At 40.0% G+C, this 22,051-nt stretch overlaps 1 protein-coding gene and 1 pseudogene across 2 annotated transcripts in view; one reads left to right on the top strand and one right to left on the bottom strand.

Moving 5' to 3' along the window:
• The window catches only part of PPP1R12B (protein phosphatase 1 regulatory subunit 12B), a 217,146-nt gene that overhangs the window by 69,636 nt on the left and 125,459 nt on the right, over positions 1-22,051 (top strand). For both annotated transcript variants that reach the window (XM_028120208.2, XM_028120207.2), the window contains exons 4-12: positions 2,352-2,511; positions 4,550-4,694; positions 5,952-6,026; positions 7,984-8,063; positions 8,957-9,102; positions 14,261-14,373; positions 16,948-17,151; positions 18,234-18,316; positions 19,663-19,788. In XM_028120208.2, the coding sequence (XP_027976009.1) occupies positions 2,352-2,511; positions 4,550-4,694; positions 5,952-6,026; positions 7,984-8,063; positions 8,957-9,102; positions 14,261-14,373; positions 16,948-17,151; positions 18,234-18,316; positions 19,663-19,788 (1,132 nt within the window). The remainder of the gene's footprint in view (positions 1-2,351; positions 2,512-4,549; positions 4,695-5,951; positions 6,027-7,983; positions 8,064-8,956; positions 9,103-14,260; positions 14,374-16,947; positions 17,152-18,233; positions 18,317-19,662; positions 19,789-22,051) is intronic.
• LOC114222042 (U4 spliceosomal RNA) lies at positions 16,273-16,353 on the bottom strand (annotated as a pseudogene).

The raw sequence follows: 22,051 nt of genomic DNA, 5'->3' as shown, positions 1-22,051 counted from the left end.
TCCATTCATCTGTTGATGGACATCTGGGCTCTTTCCATAGTTTCACTGTTGTGGACATTGCTGCTATAAACATTGGGGTGCAGGTGCCCCTCCAGATCACTACATTTGTATCTTTGGGGTAAATACTCAGTAGTGCAATTGCTGGGTCATAGGGTAGCTCTATTTTCAACTTTTTGAGGAACCTCCGTACTGTTTTTCCAGAGTGGCTACACCAGCTTGCATTCCCACCAACAGTGTAGGAGGGTTCCCTTTTCTTTGCATCCTCGCCAATGTCTGTCATTTCCTGATTTGTTAATTTTAGCCATTCTGACTGGTGTGCGGTGGTATCTCATTGTGGTTTTGATTTTTGTATTTCCCTAATGCCGAGTGATGTTGAGCACTTTTTCATATGTCTGTTGGCCATTTGGTTATCTTTTTTGCAGAAATGTCTGTTCATGCCTTCTGCCCATTTCTTGATTGGATTATTTGTTCTTTGGGTGTTGAGTTTGATAAGTTCTTTATAGATTTTGGATACTAACCCTTTATCTGATATGTCATTTGCAAATATCTTCTATTCTGTTGGTTGTCTTTTGGTTTTGTTGACTGTTTCCTTTGCTGTGCAAAAGCTATGTATCTTTTTTTTTAAATTTTTTTATTGTTACGTTAATCACCATACATTACATCAACAAAAGCTGTGTATCTTGATGAAGTCCCAATAGTTCATTTTTGCCCTTGCTTCCCTTGCCTTTGGAGACGTGTCTAGCAAGAAGTTGCTACAACCGAGGTCAAAGAGGTTGCTGCCTGTGTTCTCAAGGAATTTGATGGATTCCTGTCTCACATTTAGGTCTTTCAACCATTTTGAGTATATTTTTGTGTATGGTGTAAGGAAATGGTCCAGTTTCATTCTTCTACATGTGGCTGTCCAATTTTCCCAACACCATTTGTTGAAGAGAGTGTCTTTTTTTCAATGTATATTCTTTTGTCCTTTGTTGAAGATTAGTTGATGGTAGAGTTGAGGATCTATTTCTGGGTTCGCTATTCTGTTCCATTGATCTGTATGTCTGTTTTTGTGTCAGTACCGTACTGTCTTGATGATTACAGCTTTGTAATAGAGCTTGAAGTCCAGAATTGTGATGCCACCAGCTTTGGTTTTCTTTTTCAACATTCCTTTGGTTATTCGGGGTCTTTTCTGGTTCCATACAAATTTTAGGATTATTTGTTCCAGTGCTGTGAAAAAAGTTGAAGGTATTTTGATAGGGATTGCATTGAATGTGTAGATTGCTCTAGGTAGCATTGACATTTTAACAATATTTGTTCTTCCAATCCATGAGCATGGAACGTTTTTCCATTTTTTTGTGTCCTCCTCTATTTCTTTCATGGGTATTCTATAGTTTTCTGAGTATAGATCCTTTGCCTCTTTGGTTAGGTTTATTCCTAGATATCTTACGGTTTTGGGTGCAATTATAAATGGGATCGACTCCTTAATTTCTCTTTCTTCTGTCTCGTTGGCGTATAGAAATGCAACTAATTTCTGTGAATTGATCATGTCATTATTTTATATAAGAGGGAATGCCCCACCCCAGCCCAGTGGCACAGATGTTGGACAGTTGCTGGCTAAAGGGAGGAACTTTTTGGAATTCCTCTATAATGTTTTAAAGCAAAACAAAAGCTACATTCCCTTGGAAGTTTTAACTGCACATGACCTACTCAGCTGCTCTAGATTATATAGCTTCAAGTCAGTATATTTCCCTACATATGGAAGTGAACATTAGAGGTAGATTATTTTTTTAAAGTATATCATACCTGAAACCAAGATTTTTTTGTACCAATCTTCTGGAGTAGTAAGTGGGAACAAACAGTAGACAGGGACCTAGGATGCCAGAGTTCTAGTTACAGCTGTAATGTGTTTTATGGCCTTGAGCGAGGCGCCTAACCTTTCTATGTTTATTTCCTCGTCTGTTAAATGGTGATAGTGATATCTATTATATTTACCTCAAAGGATTGTTGGGAAACTAAAATGGTGTAACATGTAAAAGGTCTTTGAAGTGTATAGCATTGTACAAATACTATAATACAAAAATAATGTCCAGTTTGGTCTTTTTGTTCTTTAAAATTGAAAACAATTTTAAGCGTGTTCCTTTAATGGATCTGCCATCACACAGTATTTAAAATGATGATTTAACCCTGGTAAAACTACTAGTATGTGTATAAATGTCATTGCTCTTCTAAATAAAGAGTACATTTGATGAATACCCAACTTGATGACTAAACTGTTATTTGCAGTTTTATTTATGATGTGTTTGGAATCTAAGGAAAATATCCTGTCAGATTTAAATGGGCCTTGAGTAATGCTGGCTCTCTGGTTTCTGCAGGAGTTGATCTAGAGCAGTCACGAAAAGAAGAGGAACAACAGATGTTACAGGATGCCCGCCAGTGGCTCAACAGCGGGAAACTAGAGGATGTAAGGCAGCCTCGCTCAGGGGCCACAGCCCTCCATGTGGCTGCTGCCAAGGGCTACTCTGAGGTCCTCAGGTATTGTCCGTTTACATCAGTCAGGAGTTTGGTAAACTGGGAGAAGATGAGCTGGGTTTTGGAAGCAGGGGATGAATTAGATTTTCAGCTATGATATGTTTCTTTCTTTATTGTTTTCCTCTCTGATTATTCAGTCTTTTCTTCTCTTTTGCTGATATTAATCCATAGATGGTCTCCCACCCTCCTACTGTCACGTGAGTTTCTCACTGACATGTATGATAAGAAACAGTTCAGGTACACTAGCTTAGGAGATGACCTTACATGATCTCCTCTAGTGCTGTGATTTATCATTACTATCCCTACAGTCTTCTCCTCTGGTGATGTGTAATACAGGACACACTTGTGATCATTTTGGTCCTTTTTGGACATAGAGAATTTCTTTGGGCTCTTTAGATTAAGGGTACAGATCTTGAGTGTGCAGTGTCCAGTTAGAGTAGGAGAGTTAAACTGATATGAGGGATTTGGATTCTACTGCTCTACCTGTTCCATTTTTTCTTACATCCATACATGCTTTAGGTAGCTTCTGGTGCTTACTGTTGACAGGCTCTCCCAAATACATGGGCAGCTAATAGCTTCGTGTGCATGGTTGTTGCCAGATTCTTCCAGTGCTTCATACTCCACCGAATATGGGGTATCTAATAGGTGTGGCAGTATGTTAGTATACTGTTTTGCCTGAGAGTGACATTCATATTCCGCTCACTTCTTAGAAGGTGTCTGGAGGCCCATGATATGGGTAACCTCAATCAGGCCAGTGCAGTTTGGGGCCTCAGGAGTCATACCTTTCTTCCTCCATGCACACAGATTATAGCTTTGTAGTTAGCAAGAAGTCCCTGCAAATACTTCGCAGAGTTGGAAGTTTGAGAGTCTACAGTAAACATATGGGATCCTGGAAAGATCAACTAGAAAGTTCGTAAGTAAAGTGCCCTGAAGAGTATTGAGTGAGTGAGTGAGTTCTTTTTCTTTCTCCTTTCTTCCTTTCTTCCTTTTTCTTTCTTTCATGTTCAGTTCGCCACCATACAGTACATCATGAGTTTCAGATGTAGTGTTCAGTGATTCATTAGTTGCGTATAACACCCAGTGCTAATCACAACACATGCCCTCTTTAATCCCCATCACCTGGCTACCCCATCTCCCCCCACCCCAAAACCCTCAGTTTGTTTCCTGGAGTCCAGAGTCTCTCATGGTTAGTCCCTCTCTGATTCCCCCACTTCAATTTTCCCTTCCTTCCCCTATTGTCCTCCTTGCTATTGCTTACATTCCACATATGAGTGAAACCATATGATAATTGTCTTTCTCTGCTTGACTTATTTCACTTAGCATAATCCCCTCCAGTTCCATCCATGTCGATGCAAATGGTGGGTATTCATCCTTTCTGATGGCTGAGTAATATTCCATCGTATATATGAATGACATCTTCTTTATCCATTCATCTGTTGAAGGGCATCTTGGCCCTTCCACAGTTTGGCTATTGTGGACATTGGTGCTATGAACATTGGGTGAAAATGTTCAACATCATTAGCCATCAGGGAAATTCAGATCAAAACCACATTGAGATACCACCTTACACCAGTTAGAATGGCAAAAATTAACAAGGCAGGAAACAACAAGTGTTGGCGAGGATGTGGAGAAACGGGACCCTCTTACACTGTTGATGGGAGTTCTCATTTTATATGTTCTTTCCTACCCGCACTAGGAAATGGAAAACACACCTTGTAACAGAGTTGTGTGGTTTGGCAAATTTAATCAGGCTTTGGTGAATCTCAAAGGGATACACCTTTCTAAATACTCCTCTTGTGTGGTGTCACATGGATGTACCTAGGAAATACACTCTGACCTTTCAGAGCGGGTTGATAACTGCTCTCTGTGATAGGTTCTCAGTGTAGGAACCGTGAAGCCCGAGCTGTGCCTTAGAGGACAGAAGTAATCACAGTTTCCTGGTGGTTCAGGGCCAAAGTGAATATCAATTAGGTGATAGTTTATTTGGCAGAAAACTGTAATTTAGAGGGTATAGGTGTCTTATTTGGGGTTTTCTTCTTAGACTTTTAATCCAGGCTGGCTATGAACTCAATGTTCAGGATTACGATGGCTGGACTCCCCTCCATGCTGCTGCACACTGGGGAGTGAAGGAGGCTTGCTCCATCCTGGCAGAAGCACTCTGTGACATGGATATCAGGAACAAACTGGTTAGTATGCCTGACCCTCTAAAAGGGCAGTGAAATTGGTGTCTGGGTCTCTAGAACAAAAGGCTTAAAGTCTCAGTTAAATGACCAGGCTTACTGTCTGGGGAAATATTACATCACAGGTAGCTATGGCTCTGTTCTCTGCACCCTCCTCCTTCCCCGTGACCCCATTATCAACACAGAGATGTTTGCTATGTAAAATAAAACTCTACTGATCAGCATTCTGATTCTATTTATGTTGAAACCCCTAAAATAAATAGGAAAAAAAGATATTTGCCCTTGGGAAAAATGAGCACTGGGAAATCCTAAGGTTGCTGTTTATGGTGAAGTATGAAAGATTTTATTTTACTTTATTTTTAATTCGAAGACTTTTGATAGCTGAATTCTACTCTCATCCAGTCATTAAAAAAACATTATAATGACAAAGATCCTTGAGTCTGGCTGAAAATAGTTATTCAGCCTCACTTCAAGCAACTTTAGAGGCCCTAGAACTCCTGTCCCTAAAACTAGTTTTTTTTTTTTTAGGAATCCAGAGACATGGCTTTTTATTTAGTAGATGTTCTTATCTGCTTCACATCTCTCCTGAACCCAGCTTTCATCCCCAGTTTATGGGTTATGGTCCTGAATTGTGCTGATGTTTCCTAAAAGAGATACCCTCTTGAAGGGAGATAACTGCTGTGACTTAATCTTTAGTGCACATGTGCCTGGACCCCCTTCTGAGGCTTTTAAGAAAAGCCCCTTATTGAATTTATTATAACAATTAAGACCATTTTAGAACAGGTAGAAGTAGAGATTTCAATTGATTATATGCCAAGAGGCAGTAAGCATTAGAGATAATGTGGTGATTTCCTCAATACTGTTTTATTAAATATAAAAACATGTATTTAAAGGACTTGATATGTTTTGCTTTGTTTTAGAGGAAGAGTGTGTGAGTGGGTAAGGGGGGGAGGTAGTACAGAATCTTAAGTAGGTTCCACGCACAGAGCCTCATGCAGGGCTCAATCTCACGACCCTGAGATTATGACTTAAGTCAGACGCTTAACCAACTGAGCTACCCAGGCTCCCCAACAGACATGCTGTTTCTTGTTACGTTTTCTCTGTGATAGATGAAGGCATTATTATAATGTAGAGTAGATAAGTTAGGGAAGCAGCCATCACTGGAACAAAGGCATAAAATGAGTATTGAATAGTTCTCTGATAAAGTCACAAAATCACTACTTCTATTTTCTTTTGATCATGGTACCCCCTTTTCTCTGCCAGGGCCAGACACCATTTGATGTGGCTGATGAGGGTCTTGTGGAGCACTTGGAGATGCTCCAGAAGAAGCAGAATGTGGTAAGTCTTTGGCTAATGCTTTTAAAAGCTTTTATAACAGTGCAGGTATCTCATACCTTGTTTTAGTTATGTCTCCTGAGAGCTGAAATGGACATATCTACATTCCAGAGATGATAATTGTTCACTTCAGGGACTAGCAACAGTCTGTTAGAAAATATCCCAGAAACCATTGTTGTTGAAGTTTACTCATTATAAGATAGCCTTCAAGCAGCTGAAAGTAAAAAATGACAAGAACAACAAAGTAATTATTACCCTGGAGTTCTAGGAAATGAATGTGGTATATTCAAATCAGAGTTTTTTCCAAATAGGGAGTACCAGGGTAGAGGACACCTCATAACTTTTTTCTCCTCTTATTTACTGAAAGGACATGTTTATTTAAAGTAAATTCATGAAAGGGAGGAATATATTTCTTTCTTACAAAGCAAACAAGACCACAAAACTAAACCTGTCTTTTGGTATTGGACAGTACTTGGCCAGTGATTCATACTTACTCAGGATTCATCAGATATCCAGAATTCAATCCTCCTCTCCCTTCTCATTTTAAATCTTTTATTGTTTGCTTGCACGTACCATTCTGTTGCTTGGTGCTATGTAGGAGAACGACCTAAGTATCATATCCATGTACAGACTGCAGAAGGAAAAAACCCACCCAATATCCAGATAAACAATGAATAATTCACTTTTTCTATCTGTAAGTGGGATGATTAATTTGGACAAGGAGAATAAAGATCAGCTACTGATGATCAGGGCTGCTGTCTGAACAGAGTGGGACAGAAAAAAATCACTAGCTTTCCTTTGTGTTTTTCTTTGCATGAATTGTGGCTCAGGGCATGTGAACTCAAGTTTAGGACAAAGGAGAGAAACTTAGAGCAGTTCTGAAAAAAATAACTATGGAGTTCACTGGTGGGACAGATCAACCGTATCTCACCGCACACATGTTTAGCACCACGTCTGGACTGGTAGAGTGAAGATCCCCGTTACTTCAAGGCTTAGTGGGACAATTGCATATATAAAGCTCAGACAAACACAACTTACAGTTCATCTTGTTTTCTTTGGTGAGCTGTGGAATCTAGGCTAAAACTTGGGACTCACTACACACAGTACTGGGGCTATTATCTAACAGCATTGGCCTTCCTAAGATGTATGCTTTGTTTAGTTAGGTTTTTGTTGTGTTTTAAACTTTTCATTCTGAAATAATTTTTAGACCCACGAAGAAGTTGTGAAAATAATAGAGAGTTTCTATGTATCCTTTACCCAGCATGGTTTGGTTTTTGAACATAAATAATATTTTCACTAAATAACATTTCTGCACTGGGAATGGTGCTTATCTTTGCTCCCTGCATAACTTTTGGGTCCAGGGATATAAACTCATTTTGTCTAGAGCATCTATCTAAATACCAGACAGTTTATTCTAGGGACTTATTTCCCCTTTGGTACCATTCTTTTCTTGAGAACTATGCCAACCTAATTCGGTATGTGGTCTTAAAGAATTTTTTCAAAGTTCCTTCCCTTTTTTTTTAATCCATCAGAAGCTAGGCTTTTTTTTTTTTTTTTTTTTTAGGTTTACTTATTTTTTTTAGTAATCTCTCAACACCCAACGTGGGGCTTGAAGTCACAACCCCCACATCAAGAGTCACATGATCTTCTGAATGAGCCAGCCAGCCTCCACTAGAAGCCAGGGTTTTTTGAAGATTGGGTTTGGATATTTCATACGAGCAGTTTTATTGAAGCTCTAACACCATGGTTTTTTTCTTACCTTGGATGAGGATTTTTCTTTGTCATTATCTTGTAAGGAGACCCAACTGATGCGTTTCTCTTTTTCTCAGTTCTTTCTTCTCTTTTGGTATCGGTCCCGTTTTCTTCAGAATGACAGTACCATTTTGAGTTCTTCTCATTGCTGCTGATTTGTACTAATAGTCAACTTCTTCCCTTTCCTCTCTGTTTTCTCAATTTCCAGCTTCGAAGCGAAAAAGAGACACGGAATAAGCTCATTGAGTCAGACCTGAACAGCAAGTTGCAGAGTGGACTTTTTAAGAAGTAAGGTGTTCAGGGCTTGAGAAATGGGATGAGCTCTGCTGTGTTTGGGTGCATATGTGTGTATGACATAGCTTGAGAATTTATACAGGAAAGAAACTGTGTTTGATTTAAGCCAAATGATCTTTAAACGTGTGGGATGTTTGAGGGGCAAAGAAGTGGCATTGATATATGGGGGAGACACTGAGGTGGGTGAACGTGTTTTTTTTTTTAATTTATTTTTAAGATTTTATTTATTTGAGAGAGTGTGTGAGCATGAGCAGGGGGAGGGGCAGAAGGGGAGGGAGAAGCGGACTCCTTGATGAGCAGGGAGCCTGATGCAGGGGACGTGGGCTCAATCCCAGGACCCTGGTTTCACGACCTGAGCCGAAGGCTGATGCTCAACCAACTGAGCCACCCAGGTGCCCCAGGTGAATGTGTTTTAAATTCAGAAATTAATTGAGACAGTGTACAACATTTTCCCCCCAGCTTACAGGTTCCTAGTCCTAGTTACATCCCTAACTCTAAGTTCTGTGAACTCAGGGACCATGTGTGTTTTGTTTACCACTGTACCAGGGCCTAGCATGATTCCTGGCAGGTAATAAACATTCAGGAAACATTTGTTAAATGACTTTTTAAAAATATTTACCTGCTTTATCACCGTCAAGATTCATAGTCCTCCTTTTTCCTGTGTGTTGAACAGGCTAGATCTACTTAAGTCATACTCCAAAGTCAAATACTGAACGTTAGTCTGCAAGAACCCAAGGATTCAGAAGAATGTAAAGAAGGATTTGAAGTATTTCTGTTATTGCTTCTACACAGGGGTTTATAGACTTGTTCTCCTTATGCTTGATTGCCAGTGAACTTAAATAGTTTGCCGTTTCTGAGTTACACTCAAATTGTCATCTTTAATTTAGCAAAGAGAAGATGCTTTATGAAGAAGAGGTATCCAAGTCCCAAGAAATGGAGGAAGAAAGCAAAGAGTCTAGCAGCTCCAGCTCAGAGGAGGAGGAAGGTGAAGATGAAGATGAAGCTTCTGAGTCAGAAACTGAGAAGGAAGCAGGTAATGTAAAGATATTCATAGTAAAGGTCCTCTGTTTCCATAATGCAAGGAGATCACTGCTTGTCAGAGCTAGGAGGTGTCAGAGGGCTCCAAAAAGAGCTTTAAGTTCTTTAACTTTAGTTTTCAAAGATAAGATACCAAATTTTGAGTGAAAACTTGGTTGTAAAAGCTATGAGCTAGGCTAGAATATGTGTATTGGTTTCTATGTAGCCATATGATAAGGCGCACAAAAAAATTCCTTTTAAAAAAAAGATTGATTGATTGATTGATTGATTGAGAGTGCCCATGCGCGTGCCTGCAAGCAGGCGTGTGGGGGAGAGGGAGAGAATCTCAAGCTGACTCCACAGTAGTCAGAGCGTGGAGCTCTAATGGGAGCTTGATCCCACAACCCTGAGATCATGACCTGAGTGGAAATCAAAGTCAGACACTCAACCAACTAAGCCACCCAGGAGCCCCCCAGAAATTCTTGTGTAAAGGAGCCAACTGTCTGACCTCAGTTTGGTAGGGTGTAGAGACCAGATTCCAAAATTCAGTATGCTAAGAGGCTGAGGAGGTGAGATCTTGCAGAGTCATATTTGTTCAAGTATCTTTAACCAGCTGGTGAAAATTTGCATTTAGTTCTCAGGTTCACCTGATTCCCTGAACAAAATCCCAAGATCTTGTCGTTTTCCTTCTGATTATGTGAAGCTCCTTCAATTCCTGAGGTGGGGATTGAAGAAGGAACAAAATCATATTTACCTTTATGACTGTTATTAATATTATATATACTTCATATGGCACTTCTTAAGTTTATTATATGGCAAGACAGGAAACCCAACAGTGCGAGCGAGGTGCTGGGCATGGTCAGATCCACAAGGTGTAGAAGCAGCCGTAGGTTCTGATACACAGTCAGGCAAACACTGAGAAAAGAGATACTGGGTTTTACTGAGTAGCGGTTCACCTGCAACAGAATAGCGCTCATGGGTAATTGGAAGTTAACGATAACTAAGGTTTTTACAGTACATGTGTCCTACCCTCACTGGCTTGTACTAACAGCACTAGTATCAGCTCATTGAATGTCACCAAAGGAAATTAGAGACCCTTGATTTTGTAGAGAAGATAGGCACCAACTAAGTTTATAGCATAGGAGATGATCTTTTACTCATGGAGCCTTGAACTTCTGTTATTAAGTAGGCACAGCTTGCTCTGGAAATGCTAGTGTAGTACCTATCAAAATTTATAGATGTTCATCTTTTTTATGTTTTTATTATTTATTAAGGACTTACATGTCTTAAGCTTTCAAGTATTTCTATTTGGTCTTGCTCTGTGCTAGATCACTTTGTTAACTATCAAGGCGTTAGAAAAATGGGAGGGAGCTACCTGAACTACGATAATTGCTTCGTTATATGTACCCATGCCTCAGGTCTCTGGTCCCTGCAACCCATCTCTACATTGCTGTTGGAGTAAAGCACTCACAGCGCCCTTAGGGTATACTACACCCCTGTCCAGAAGCCATCTACGACCACCTTCCCCTCTCCCATCTTTGCCTGTAGAATAAATCCCAAGTTCTGAAACCTTCAAGTTTTTTCACAATCTATCTCCAGCTGACCTTTCCAGTGCTATCCATAGGCAGTGTCATCTACTAGCCAAGCTAGATTGCTTGGTTTCCCCAAACATGCCCTGAGCTTTCCTACCCCTGAACTTTTATTTGCACCTTAGAATTCATTTCTGACCATCAAATCCTTATGGAGTGATTTCTGTTACAAGCTATAGGATTTACCAGGATGAAGAAGCCTTTCTTCAGGTTTTCCTATATTAAAAAAGTGAAAAGGAGTGGACCACTTCACCGTTCCCCCACCCCATGATAATTGCTCCCGTCTGTATCCCTCTAGCGCTTCATACTTATCTCTGTTGTAACACTCATCATTTTGGCTGAGAACTCTAGGTTTTTCATTTACTCCTAGGTCTCTGCATGATGCCCGACACAGGACAAGCATTCACATTCATTAAATGCTTTTTGTTGGATACATCTAGGACATACAGGGGAATAGGAAGGCATATACATGAATAAAATACATGCCACATGAGAGAGATAAATGTTGTCAATGGTATTCACTAGTAAGAAAGATTATATTTAGTTTGGGGGATTATAACAACACTTTACATTTGGGTAGTGCTTTTTACTCTACAGTGTACTTACAACCACACCCTGAGGGATGTATTATCACCACATTTTAGAGTGGGAAATTGACCCTGTAAGGGGTGAGGCAAACTGGGTCTCATAGCTGGCAAGTGGTGTGCCTGAGATCCTGACTTTGATCTAGGACTCCTCAGAGTAGCAGGGGCGAAGTGAAATGTGGAAATTATCTGCCGAAAAGGTGGCAGCTAAAGGTGTGGAAAAGGATGAGATTTCCCAACGGAAAGATGGTAGAGAAAAGATGTACAGAAAGAATCGTGGGGCATGCTGTGTTCAGGAAGTAAAAAGAGGCAAAGACAGTATGGTCAGGCAGGTTGAGGAAAACCAGGATGTGTGTTTCTGCATCAGAAAAGCCAGGGTAAGGGGCTGCCTGTGTGGCTCAGTCGTTAAGCATCTGCCTTCAGTTCAGGTCATGATCCCAGGGTCCTGGGATCGAGCCCCACGTCAGGCTCCTTGCTCCGCAGGGAGCCTGCTTCTCCTTCTCCCTCCGCCTCCCTCTCCCTCTCCCTCTGCCTTCCGCTCCCCCTGCTTGTGCGTGCTCTCTCCCTCTCTCTCTGTCAAATACATAAAATCCTAAAGAGAAAGAAAGAAAAGCCAGGGTAGGAGTGGGAAGGGAGAGGTCAAGAAAGAGACAGCATTTAGGGAGTCTGGTAATCTCAGCAGTTTCTGTAGCCTGATGTAGGCAGAAGCCAGATGGTTCCAGCAAGCTTCCCTGCTCATTTCTGCCAGTTGAAGTTTTACTCATATTTCAAAGCCCAGCTTAAATCAGCTTCTTTTATGAAGACTTACCATCACAGATACAAGTTTTTCTCCCCTCCTCTGACTGGTAGCTATTTGTTTGAACCTCTTTTATATTACTTCCATTACCTAGTAGTAGTGTTATTTCTGTTTGTTTCTCATCTCCTCTCTTCTTCCCCTACCAGCAAGTTTCAGAAGCACTGAAATGTATTGTGTGTCTTGTTTATCTTTCTGTCTTCCATAATGCCTAGCACTGGGCCTTCTATATGGTAGGTCCCTATAAATATACATTATTTATAAATGTATACTGGAAAATGTGGGGAACTGGATTATGTCTAAACCTTTCCAAATGATGCCCGACACATTATGTATGTACTGAACAAGTATTTGTTGAATGCATTTATCCTGTTTTTAAAGATCCACAGATACAACCTCATAAAATGACAGTTTTCATATGTCTTATATATAAATGTAATTGTAAAGAATACTAATTCTCTTTTGAGGTGAATGTAGGCAGTTTGATTTGGATTTCTATTTTCCCCTTCCTTTTATTTATTTGACTTAAACATTTGGTATATTAGTTATCTATTGCTAAATAACAAGCCATCCTCAAATTTAGTGGTGCTTAAAACAACTATTTATATACACCCAATTCTATGGGTTAGCAGTTTGGGAAGGGCTTCACTGGGGTGGCTTTTCTTTCCTCCGTGTGGTAATACTGGGCTTACTCATGTGTTGGTGGTCAGTTGGTAAGTCAGCTGGGGGCTGGCTGGTCCCAGATGGCCTTACTCACCTTTCTGGTAGTTGGTTAGGATGTTTGAGGCAAGTGGGCCATGTTCATCAAGCGGACTAGCCCCTGCTTCTTCACACGGCTGTTGGATTCCACAAGATAAGAGGGCAAGGTTCAGTGCACAAGTACTTTCCAAGCCTCTGTTTGTATCACTTTACTAATATCCCAGTGGTCATGGAGAGTCACATTGCCAAGCCCAGAGTCAATCTGAGAGACCACTCACAGGGGTATAGATTCATTGGGAGTTCTTACTATAATGATCTGTCACATTTAGGTAGTAAGGTATACTTCTTGGGGTTAGAGATATTCAGATAATATTTAAAGAATGCCTTGAATATTTCATAATGACCACAAGAAATAACATTAATAATAAATTACTGTTTACTAGGGACTTATTATGGCCAGACATTGAACGATGCAATTTAAAAACATTATCTCTAGACTTTATAGCAACTCATAGGTAAGAATTAAAATTCCTGATTAATCAGTGAGAAAAGAGAGGTTCATATATGTTAAGTAATTTGCCCAGTGTCACACAGCTAAAATGTGGCTTAAATTTGTCACGTAATTCATAGGTGGATTACTCTGGGGCCCTGTTTCCAGAGTACGTAGATCAGAAGGCCACACCTACTAGGTGCAGGCACTGATGTAGCAGTGAACGAGACAGACAGGGTTTCCACTTGATGGCCCTATAACATGGACTACTGTTATTTATTAAGAGGGTTCACCTACTACAGCTCTGTAGCTTAACTCGCAATATCCTCTGTAATCCTTTCTACCTTTATTTCCTGTTGTAATCCCAAGAATATGCATTACTTTAATTAGGCCTGCTTAAATTAGGCCTGCGTAGACTTAAATTTACTGACCAACAGATGTGTATATTTTGATTTCTGATTCATTACTCATACCCTTTCTTCCTCCTGCCAGTTGGTATTTGTCTTCCAGTTTTCTCTATGCATCTTTCCTTGTTTCCTCCCTCAGAGGATTTACTCTGAACTCATAAAGCCCCATTGATCCAACTCAACCAATTTAGCACCTAACTTATATATGATCTTCTATTGTTACTATAATCATTATGCATCTTATCGCATGTCTTGATTATAATTACCTAGAAAGCAAGATCTATCTGGTTTTTCCTGCCCAATCTCCCAAAACAGAGTAGATTCTTATTACGTACTTACTGACGAATTTTATATATGATACATAATGTGGAGAAAGTTTTCAGTTATATATCTGGGAATTGGAGCCTACCAAGAAAGGAATTTTACCATTGAGTTTATTTCCTTTTGGCAGCGTTGCTAGAGATTTCATTTTAGTTTGAGTCCAAGCATTACATGACCCTAATAATCTGTTTTGATATGGGTAAACCTTTTCTGTTAGCAGAAAAGTACATACATACACACAGATAAGGTTTTCATACTTGCACTTGTTGCTTCTCTTGTCTTCAATAATAGATAAAAAGCTAGAAGCCATTGTCAACCATTCCAACTCTGAAAGCAAGAGTATTATCACCGAACAGATACCACCACCGGCTCAGAATACCTTCTCTGCCTCTTCAGCTCGGAGAGTGAGTATTTTGGAACTAATTTGAATATTATATTTCTCCTACTATGGTTACATACAGTTTGAAAGGCCTTAAAGATACATTCTTGCAAGATAATACAGATACATCTTGCCTGTCCTAGTCACCTTAGGTTGCCATAACAAAATACTACCAACCAGGTGGCTTTAAACAACAGAAATTTATTTCTCCCAATTATGGAGGCTGGGCTATCCAAGATCACGGGACTAGCTGTGTCACACGGGGCTAGCTGAGTCAGTTCCTAGTGAGGAATCTCTTCCTAGTTTGCAGACAGCCACCTTACCTCCAAATATTATAGTCACACTGGGGATTAGAGCTTCAAATTATGGATGGGGGCAGGGGTGCGCACAAACATTTCTTTTATCACATTGCCTGCAAAAGCTATAAATCCATCACCAAACAAATTTGGGTACAATGTGTTTAGATAACATAGGATATAGTATCTGGGACCAAAGAATTTTGTCCATTGCTTATTTTCTTCATATCTGTGGCTAAGTAGGTAAGTATATATAAAGCTCAGACTGGGTTAGGAAGATAGCTAGCATTCAGTATTTTTTTTTAAGATTTTATTTATTTATTTGACAGAGAGAGACACAGCGAGAGAGGGAACACAAACAGGGGGAGTGGGAGAGGGAGAAGCAGGCTTCCCATGGAGCAGGGAGCCCAATGGGGGGCTCGATCCCAGGACTCTGGGATCATGACCTGAGCCGAAGGCAGACGCTTAATGACTGAGCCACCCAAGTGCCCCTAGCATTCAGTATTAATTGATTTGATGACTTATGTCCTTTTTTTTATGTCTTGTTTAAAATTTTACTTTCATAAGTAAAGTCTTGGTAGTACTCATAATGAGTAGAGAGCAGAGGTAGAAAGAACTTGCTGAGATACCAGAGACAGCTCCTCCTGCAGTTCGGCCCAGGCCTCTGAGAAGCTATACGCTTCTAGTCAGTGAGACAGAGTTGAATAATGACCTTGCTCTACAAAGGATACAATTAGTTTTGAGATTAAGAATCGATATGAGTTCTTGGGAAGAAAGCTGTTGAAAAAACTCTGTGGGTTTATAGATACTAACTTACTGATCTTCTTGAAAAGACAGGATTATGGTATCATTGTGGAGATGAGGAAACAAAGCCCTGCCTGCTTATTTATTCCTACGAGCATCACTTTGAATGTGTAGAGATGTCTCAGATAGGACACAGACCTCACTCTGCACCCTGGCATTTAGCTGTACCTCACATACTCCCACTGCTTCTAGGTGTGACTGGACTTCTTGCTTTCTTTTAATTTAATTTATTTTTTTTTTTATTTTTGAAAGAGAGAGAGAGTGTGTGTGACTCTCAGAGTCAGGGTGGCTTATAAAGAGCTGACATGATTGAGCTTCTAAAGCTGGAAGGAGTACATAAATATATACATTCAGATGACTAATTAAAAGAGAAAATCTGAGCGTGAGTTGGAGACAAGTGATTTAGTGTTTCTATTGTATTTTCACTATACCAGGCAGTAAAGGTGGCCTGATACCTGGAGTAAGACCAAAGCCATCTTGTAGAGGTCCCCCAGATCCCCGGAATGGACTGTTGACTGCAGTTCTAAAGACCAGTTACTTCAGACTGGTGTTTGGGGTTAACACTAGTCTATGATGTTTTCTGTGGTTTATGGCAAAATGAGATAAAGATAATGTAAGCTTTCCAGAAAGCTTTCTTTTCTGAGGTTAAAATGTTTTTCTTTTTTTAATGAAATGATAGTGATGGAAATGGTAAGCAAGTTTTTGAAAGATGTTCTCCCGGCAAAATCTAAAAGGTGGCAACTCTATGACTTCTGCCATTTTTCTTCTTTTTTAATTTTGCTGCTCGGTGAAATCTGAAGCACTTGGAACTGCTGCTCAAGATCAAATAAACTATTTTCTTCAATTAGCAATAATCGCTCCTGGGATGAACCTCATTGGCTACGATACTGCCACTGCGCAAAGCTTAAACTATTTTCTTGAAATAAGCAATTAGAATTTGAGGGGAGTGAGTTTTAGTATTTTTATGAGTATTAAGTCAGCTTACCACAGTCTTATCACAGTACCTTAAAACATACTTATACATTGGCTCATCTGTGTTCTCTAGTCTCCACATATTATAAAGAGGAATTAAGCTCATTATCACCATTTTACAGGTGAGCATGTTGAGACCTAGAGAAATAAAATGTCTCATTTTCAGTTACACAGTGAGTCAAGCAAGAGAAGATGTTTTTACTAGAACGTGGATCTCCTGGTGTTCTAGGTCAGTACGCTAAGAGCAAATAGTGTTTAATTTCTCAGAGAGCAACTCTGTCAGTAGGAGCACTGTTAAGAATCTGAGACTATTTCTGGCTCAGGGAGAAAGGCAGTCTTGAGCAGTTATTAGCGTCTGCCAGGTGAGGAAGGGAACATTGGCAGAAAGCCTGCCATGTATTTGTTCTCCTTGTACTGCCTTATGTTGTCTCACTGAACTTAGTGTGGGAAAAGGCAAATAGGCTGAAAAGAACCATCAGGACTTTTTTTTTTTTCCCCTTTTCTTTTCTTTGCTTCTTCCCTTGTAGTTCTCCTCCAGCCTTTTTAATAAGCCAGAAGAACCCAAAGATGAATCTCCTTCTTCGTGGAGACTGGGACTCAGAAAAACTGGCAGCCACAACATGCTGAGTGAGGTGGCCAATTCTAGGGAAGCTCTAAGGGACCGAGGCTCTTCCATCTACCGGTCATCATCAAGCCCTCGGATTTCTGCTCTGCTGGACAACAAAGATAAGGTGCAGTTTAGGCAGGGTACGGGGGAGTTCCTGGGCAGTTCCCTTCTGTGAAAATTCAGTTTCAGGAGCAAATGAAAGTGTGTTCTAGTCCCTGATTTGATTCTGGAAGTACAAAGTCTTTAAAGGGAGATGGCACATTGATAGTTTAAACAGTTACCTATTTGCTTGCTATTATTACTTGGCCAAAAAAGAAAAACCCTTTATCTTTTGGCATAGCTTATGTTCATTCTTCCTTACCCTCCTTACGTAGGGCAAATAAATAATAAAATAAAGCAAAATAAATTTAGTTAGAAACATGAAAATTTGGACATGGCCTAAGGTTCCCCTGAACCAATACCAGTAATTTATTGTTTCAGTGTTTGGAAGCAAAGTTCCTTAGCCGGACTTTCGATCCTAATGAAGCTCAGGCAAATTAGCACTTAGAAAAAAGTGTTTAAGTGCCTTATTTTTTTTTGTTACTAGATATATGATCGGGCTAACTTCACAAACAGCTCATCCACATAATCGTCCAAGATCAGTGCAATTTTATTTCTTAACTTTTGGTTCCAGATTTTCTAGGGCTTACCTGATGCTCTTCTCTGGGGTCAGGTCTGCCCTATAACCGTAGTCCCCTGCTCAATATTGTGTTTCTGGAGACTCCTCCAGGAGATGAGTCATATTGGTTGGATGAATTCTGCAGCATATTTGTTGTGCCTGAAGCTGCATTTCAAAGAGAAGATATAGGCTGGGGAAGAAATAAGGCTTATTTCATTAAGAACTTTAGAGTGGAGTTTTCTGTTTGTGGCTTTTCAAAGGCTCCATCTCTCTTGGCAGGGCTGTTGCTTTGTGTAATTTGTGCTGCTGTTTTCCTTTTTTGATCGTTTTGGCCTTTCGCATGAGAATTATTTCCCTGGTCTTTTAATGGAGGAGAGGTAGGAATTAGCCTTTGAAAGGTAACCTTTTGTAATACCACTCAAACCAGAATTGGTATTGGATCTAGAAATAAGATGATATAGGTGTATTGATCTCTGCTTTTTTACCCAGAATGTTACACGGTGTCAGTATTGTACCTTCTCTGTGCTTTACTTGTTTTGATTTTACAGGAGAGAGAAAACAAAAGCTATATTAGTTCACTAGCACCCCGGAGGCTCAGCAGCACAAGTGACATTGAAGAAAAGGAGAACAGGTAATCCTAATACAGGCCAAAAGATGGTCCTCTGTAACTTTCCTAGGCATAGTGATGCCTTGGCCATCGCTCTGCGGCCAACTCTCCACAGGTGCCCTTAACACATTATGAATTGTTTATTCCTTCTGCTTAGAGCTCCTCCCAGCCCTTGCTCTCTTGCTTTGCCCTTCGCCCTTCAGGCTCTCACTTCAGCTTGGGTATTACTGTCTTTAGGAAGTCTTCCCCGGCCCTTCTGAGGGTGAATTTGTTTTAATACACCAGCAGGCTCTGTAAAGGTAGGATCTATGTCTGGTTTCTCAGGGACCCGTAGTGCCTAGCACACGACCTATTCCATGGTAAACACTAAAGGTATTGTTATTTAATTAGTGATCAACTTCTAATGTGTATGTACATAAAATTTCAAGTCTTCCTCATCACTTAAAATGAATGTGAGGATTTTGAGGTACTGCTGCATCTCAGAGCAGAACCTGATTGAGAACCGTGCTTTTTAAGGTGTGGTCTTCCCAACCAGCAGCATTGGTTTCACCTGGAAGCATGTTAAAAGTGCAGAATCTCAGGCCCCACCTCAGACCTGCTGAATTAGAACTTGGATTTTAACAAAAATTCTCTAGGTCCTTCAAATGCACATTGAAGTTTGAGAAGGACTGCTCTGGAGAGCCACAGCTTTGGTCGCAAAGGCCCTGAATGAACAGTTGTGAATTAGAAATCCTACTACAGCCCTTTCCTGGACGACTTTTATTTATAACACTAAGGAGACTTCCAGCAGGTTCTTCTCTTTTCCTCCTCTGCGGTAGTTACCTCTTTCTCTTGTGACAGACTTCCTCACCTTCCCCATCATCCTCGTCTCTGCTTACTTATGAACAACCTCTTGGCCTTGTAAAGCCCTTTAAAGGAGAAACAAAAGTGGGTTCTCATTACCAAAGAATTGGTAATGGTATTTGATATAAGGATTTGGTACCTATTGAAGTTAGTTGGCTTTGAAGTTGATAAAAGAAAGCAGGCAGTAGTAATACTTGACCCATTCTCTATGTATACAGAAAACAGGTTTATATGAAACCAAGTATCACTTGAAAAGTGTGTCTATTTCTTTAGCCATCATATTACAGTTTCTATCCCTGGCTCTTCTCTCCCACCCCCACCCCCCCAGAGGGAGAAGCAGACTCCCTGCTGAGCAGGGAGCCTGATGTGGGGCTTGATTCTAGGACCCTGAGATCATGACCTGAGCCAAAGGCAGACGCTTAACCAACTGAGCCTCCCAGGCACCCCTCCCAGTTTGCATTGTATCGTGGACAAAACTGGTGGTAGGAATCAGTGCTTTGTTTTATTTTTCTTTCATGCCTCTACAGAGAATCAGCTGTTAATCTAGTGAGGAGTGGTTCATATACACGGCAGCTGTGGAGGGATGAAGCAAAGGGAAGTGAAACTCCACAGACAGTTGCTCCTTCTACCTATGTATCGACCTACTTGAAAAGGTACCAGGTTCCACGGGATGGGAGATGATTTTTCTTCACTCTGGTCATGGGTGTATGGGTAATAATTGCATGCCGTTTTATATCCAATTAGCACCATGAAAATGAATCAAAAAACGAATTACTTTTAGATTTCTTGGGAGTAACAGCTTGACTAATTTTAAATTAACATTAATTTATTTTCCTAACTGAATTAAAGTAAGCTAATTCCAAATTCTCACCACAGACAGATCTGAATTTATACTTTCTCCTCTCAGTCCTATTAAAATCTTCAACTGGAAGTGACTTCTAGTAATCCCTGAGCAGGACTGAATTTAAATCACCTTTGTCCAGTAGCTAGCTTTCCTTTTTCTAAAACTAGAGTAGTTCATATCTCAAGTTACATTTTTATGGGGAGGAAGGGAGGGACCCTATAGGGTGGTGAGGGGGGTGGGTAATGGGGACAGTTTTGAATTGCATTAAAGAAGTTTCATATTGAAGCCTGTTAATTTAGGGACTTGAGTTGTTTTTTTTTTTATGACTTTAATGGCCCTCAGATCCATCAAGATGTGAAACTCGCAAGTTTGGTGCAGAGAAGGTACATGGGTTTCCTTCCCCTTTTCTCATCTATATTCTCTTTTCTGCAATTATTTTCTTTGCCATGTACCAGCCAGCAAGCAAAGCACCTTTGCCAGAGCCATTAAACTATAAGATATACTTAATGAGTATTTTAATTTGAACTTTGCTGCTGATGTCAAGAGTGATTCTCATTTCTTACTTTGAATTCTTTCTTCACTTTTATTTACTCAACCCCTCCAATTGCCTCTTCATGCCATGGACTTCATCATTAGGTTTTATAGGATTGGTTGGCTGCCCAAGAAACAGCCTTTTGCCATAAACTATGTGTTTGGGTTTAAAACTTAATTCCACTTGATTAGAGGAATCTTGTCAACTAGTTAATATCAGAACATGGGAACTAGTAAGCCATAAAACAAACAGCCACTGTAGCCTTTTGATGGTCTTCCGTTCTGCAGAGATCATTCAGCGTTCTCACTGAAGCTTCATTATATATACAAACTCAGTGTTTTTGGCTTAATGAAGCTATCACTTATTTGTCTTCAGGACTAAGGTCTTAGTCTGTCTAGATACATCATTACGCCTTATGGTTGCATCCAAGACCAAGAAAACTTTTCTAAGAAAATAACATTCTAGTACTAGGAAAGAAAGCTGCATTTAATTTCCAAGCATGTTGTTACATTGTGGTGGGGTTGTTCTTTTTCGTGATCCAAATCATTAACAAATGGGTTGAGTGAGTAGCATCTGGATAGACAGGTATAGTTGGCACAATTATGGTAAACAGAGGGAAGGGGACTGCCTCTATTTAGGGTGGAAAGCTTGCTTAATTATGTGAGTGCTTTTTGAAAGAAGATCCACAATTTGCTTCATGCTTTGGATTTCCAAACTTCTGTCACCCTTAAAGCATTTTTTGATTATACAGAATCTCATTTTATGATCTTTTCAAAAGGGAATTGTATGCTATCACTATTTAAAAAAGAAAGTACGAGAAGACATTTGGCCATCTTGGGCTCCACCGGGCCTCAGCAAACTTTCCATTTTCTAGTTCATCTCTTGTCCTTAGGCAGAAATTCCTTTCCTGTGTCCCAGTAAAATGCATCTTAAAGTAAAAGGCTTCATAGCTTGTTTTGGTCACCCCTGCTAGTGTCATTAGTATAATAGTCAAAATGTTTTTTTAAAAAATTCTAATCCAAATAATTTTTTGCTAATTGAGATGGTTCTTACTTATCTTCATTTGAAACAAAGGAAAGTTGCCTTCTGCTGCCCATGCAATATTATTTTCTAGACTTAAAACTTTGAATCCTCCCAAGACTAGGCTACATAACCACAGTTCTCAGACATTTTTTTTTTTCCACAGAGCTTTTTTATTCTTCTCCACTCTTTAATTTTAAATTTCTACTCCAAACCTCTCCAAATTCTTGGTCTTACTTTAGCTTCTGCAGTGCTACTTCTGTATCAGGTAGACATTTGGGGTTGCATGATTTTTTTGCCTTTGGGGTTTGTTGGGAATTACTTTTTCTAATAAAATTATTCTATTTGCTAATATTTCTTAGCCCCTATTCTGTTCCTATATACTATTCTTCTGCTTTCTCTTATTGCATATCATTTCTCCTCCATGTTCCTTCACTCTTTTGGATGATTGACAAATGCCTGCTTGCTGCCGGTGACCCAGCTCTAGCTGGAGTTGATCACTCACTCCACTTCCCAGTTG

This window comes from Eumetopias jubatus, unplaced genomic scaffold (genome assembly GCF_037043125.1).
Source record: "Eumetopias jubatus isolate StellerSeaLion01/CBP00866 unplaced genomic scaffold, mEumJub1_p1.0 scaffold_12, whole genome shotgun sequence".
In the NCBI taxonomy this organism is placed as follows: Eukaryota; Metazoa; Chordata; class Mammalia; order Carnivora; family Otariidae; genus Eumetopias; species Eumetopias jubatus.
The sequence above is the reverse complement of the archived record's forward strand: the minus strand, read 5'-3'. Positions and strand labels throughout refer to the sequence as shown.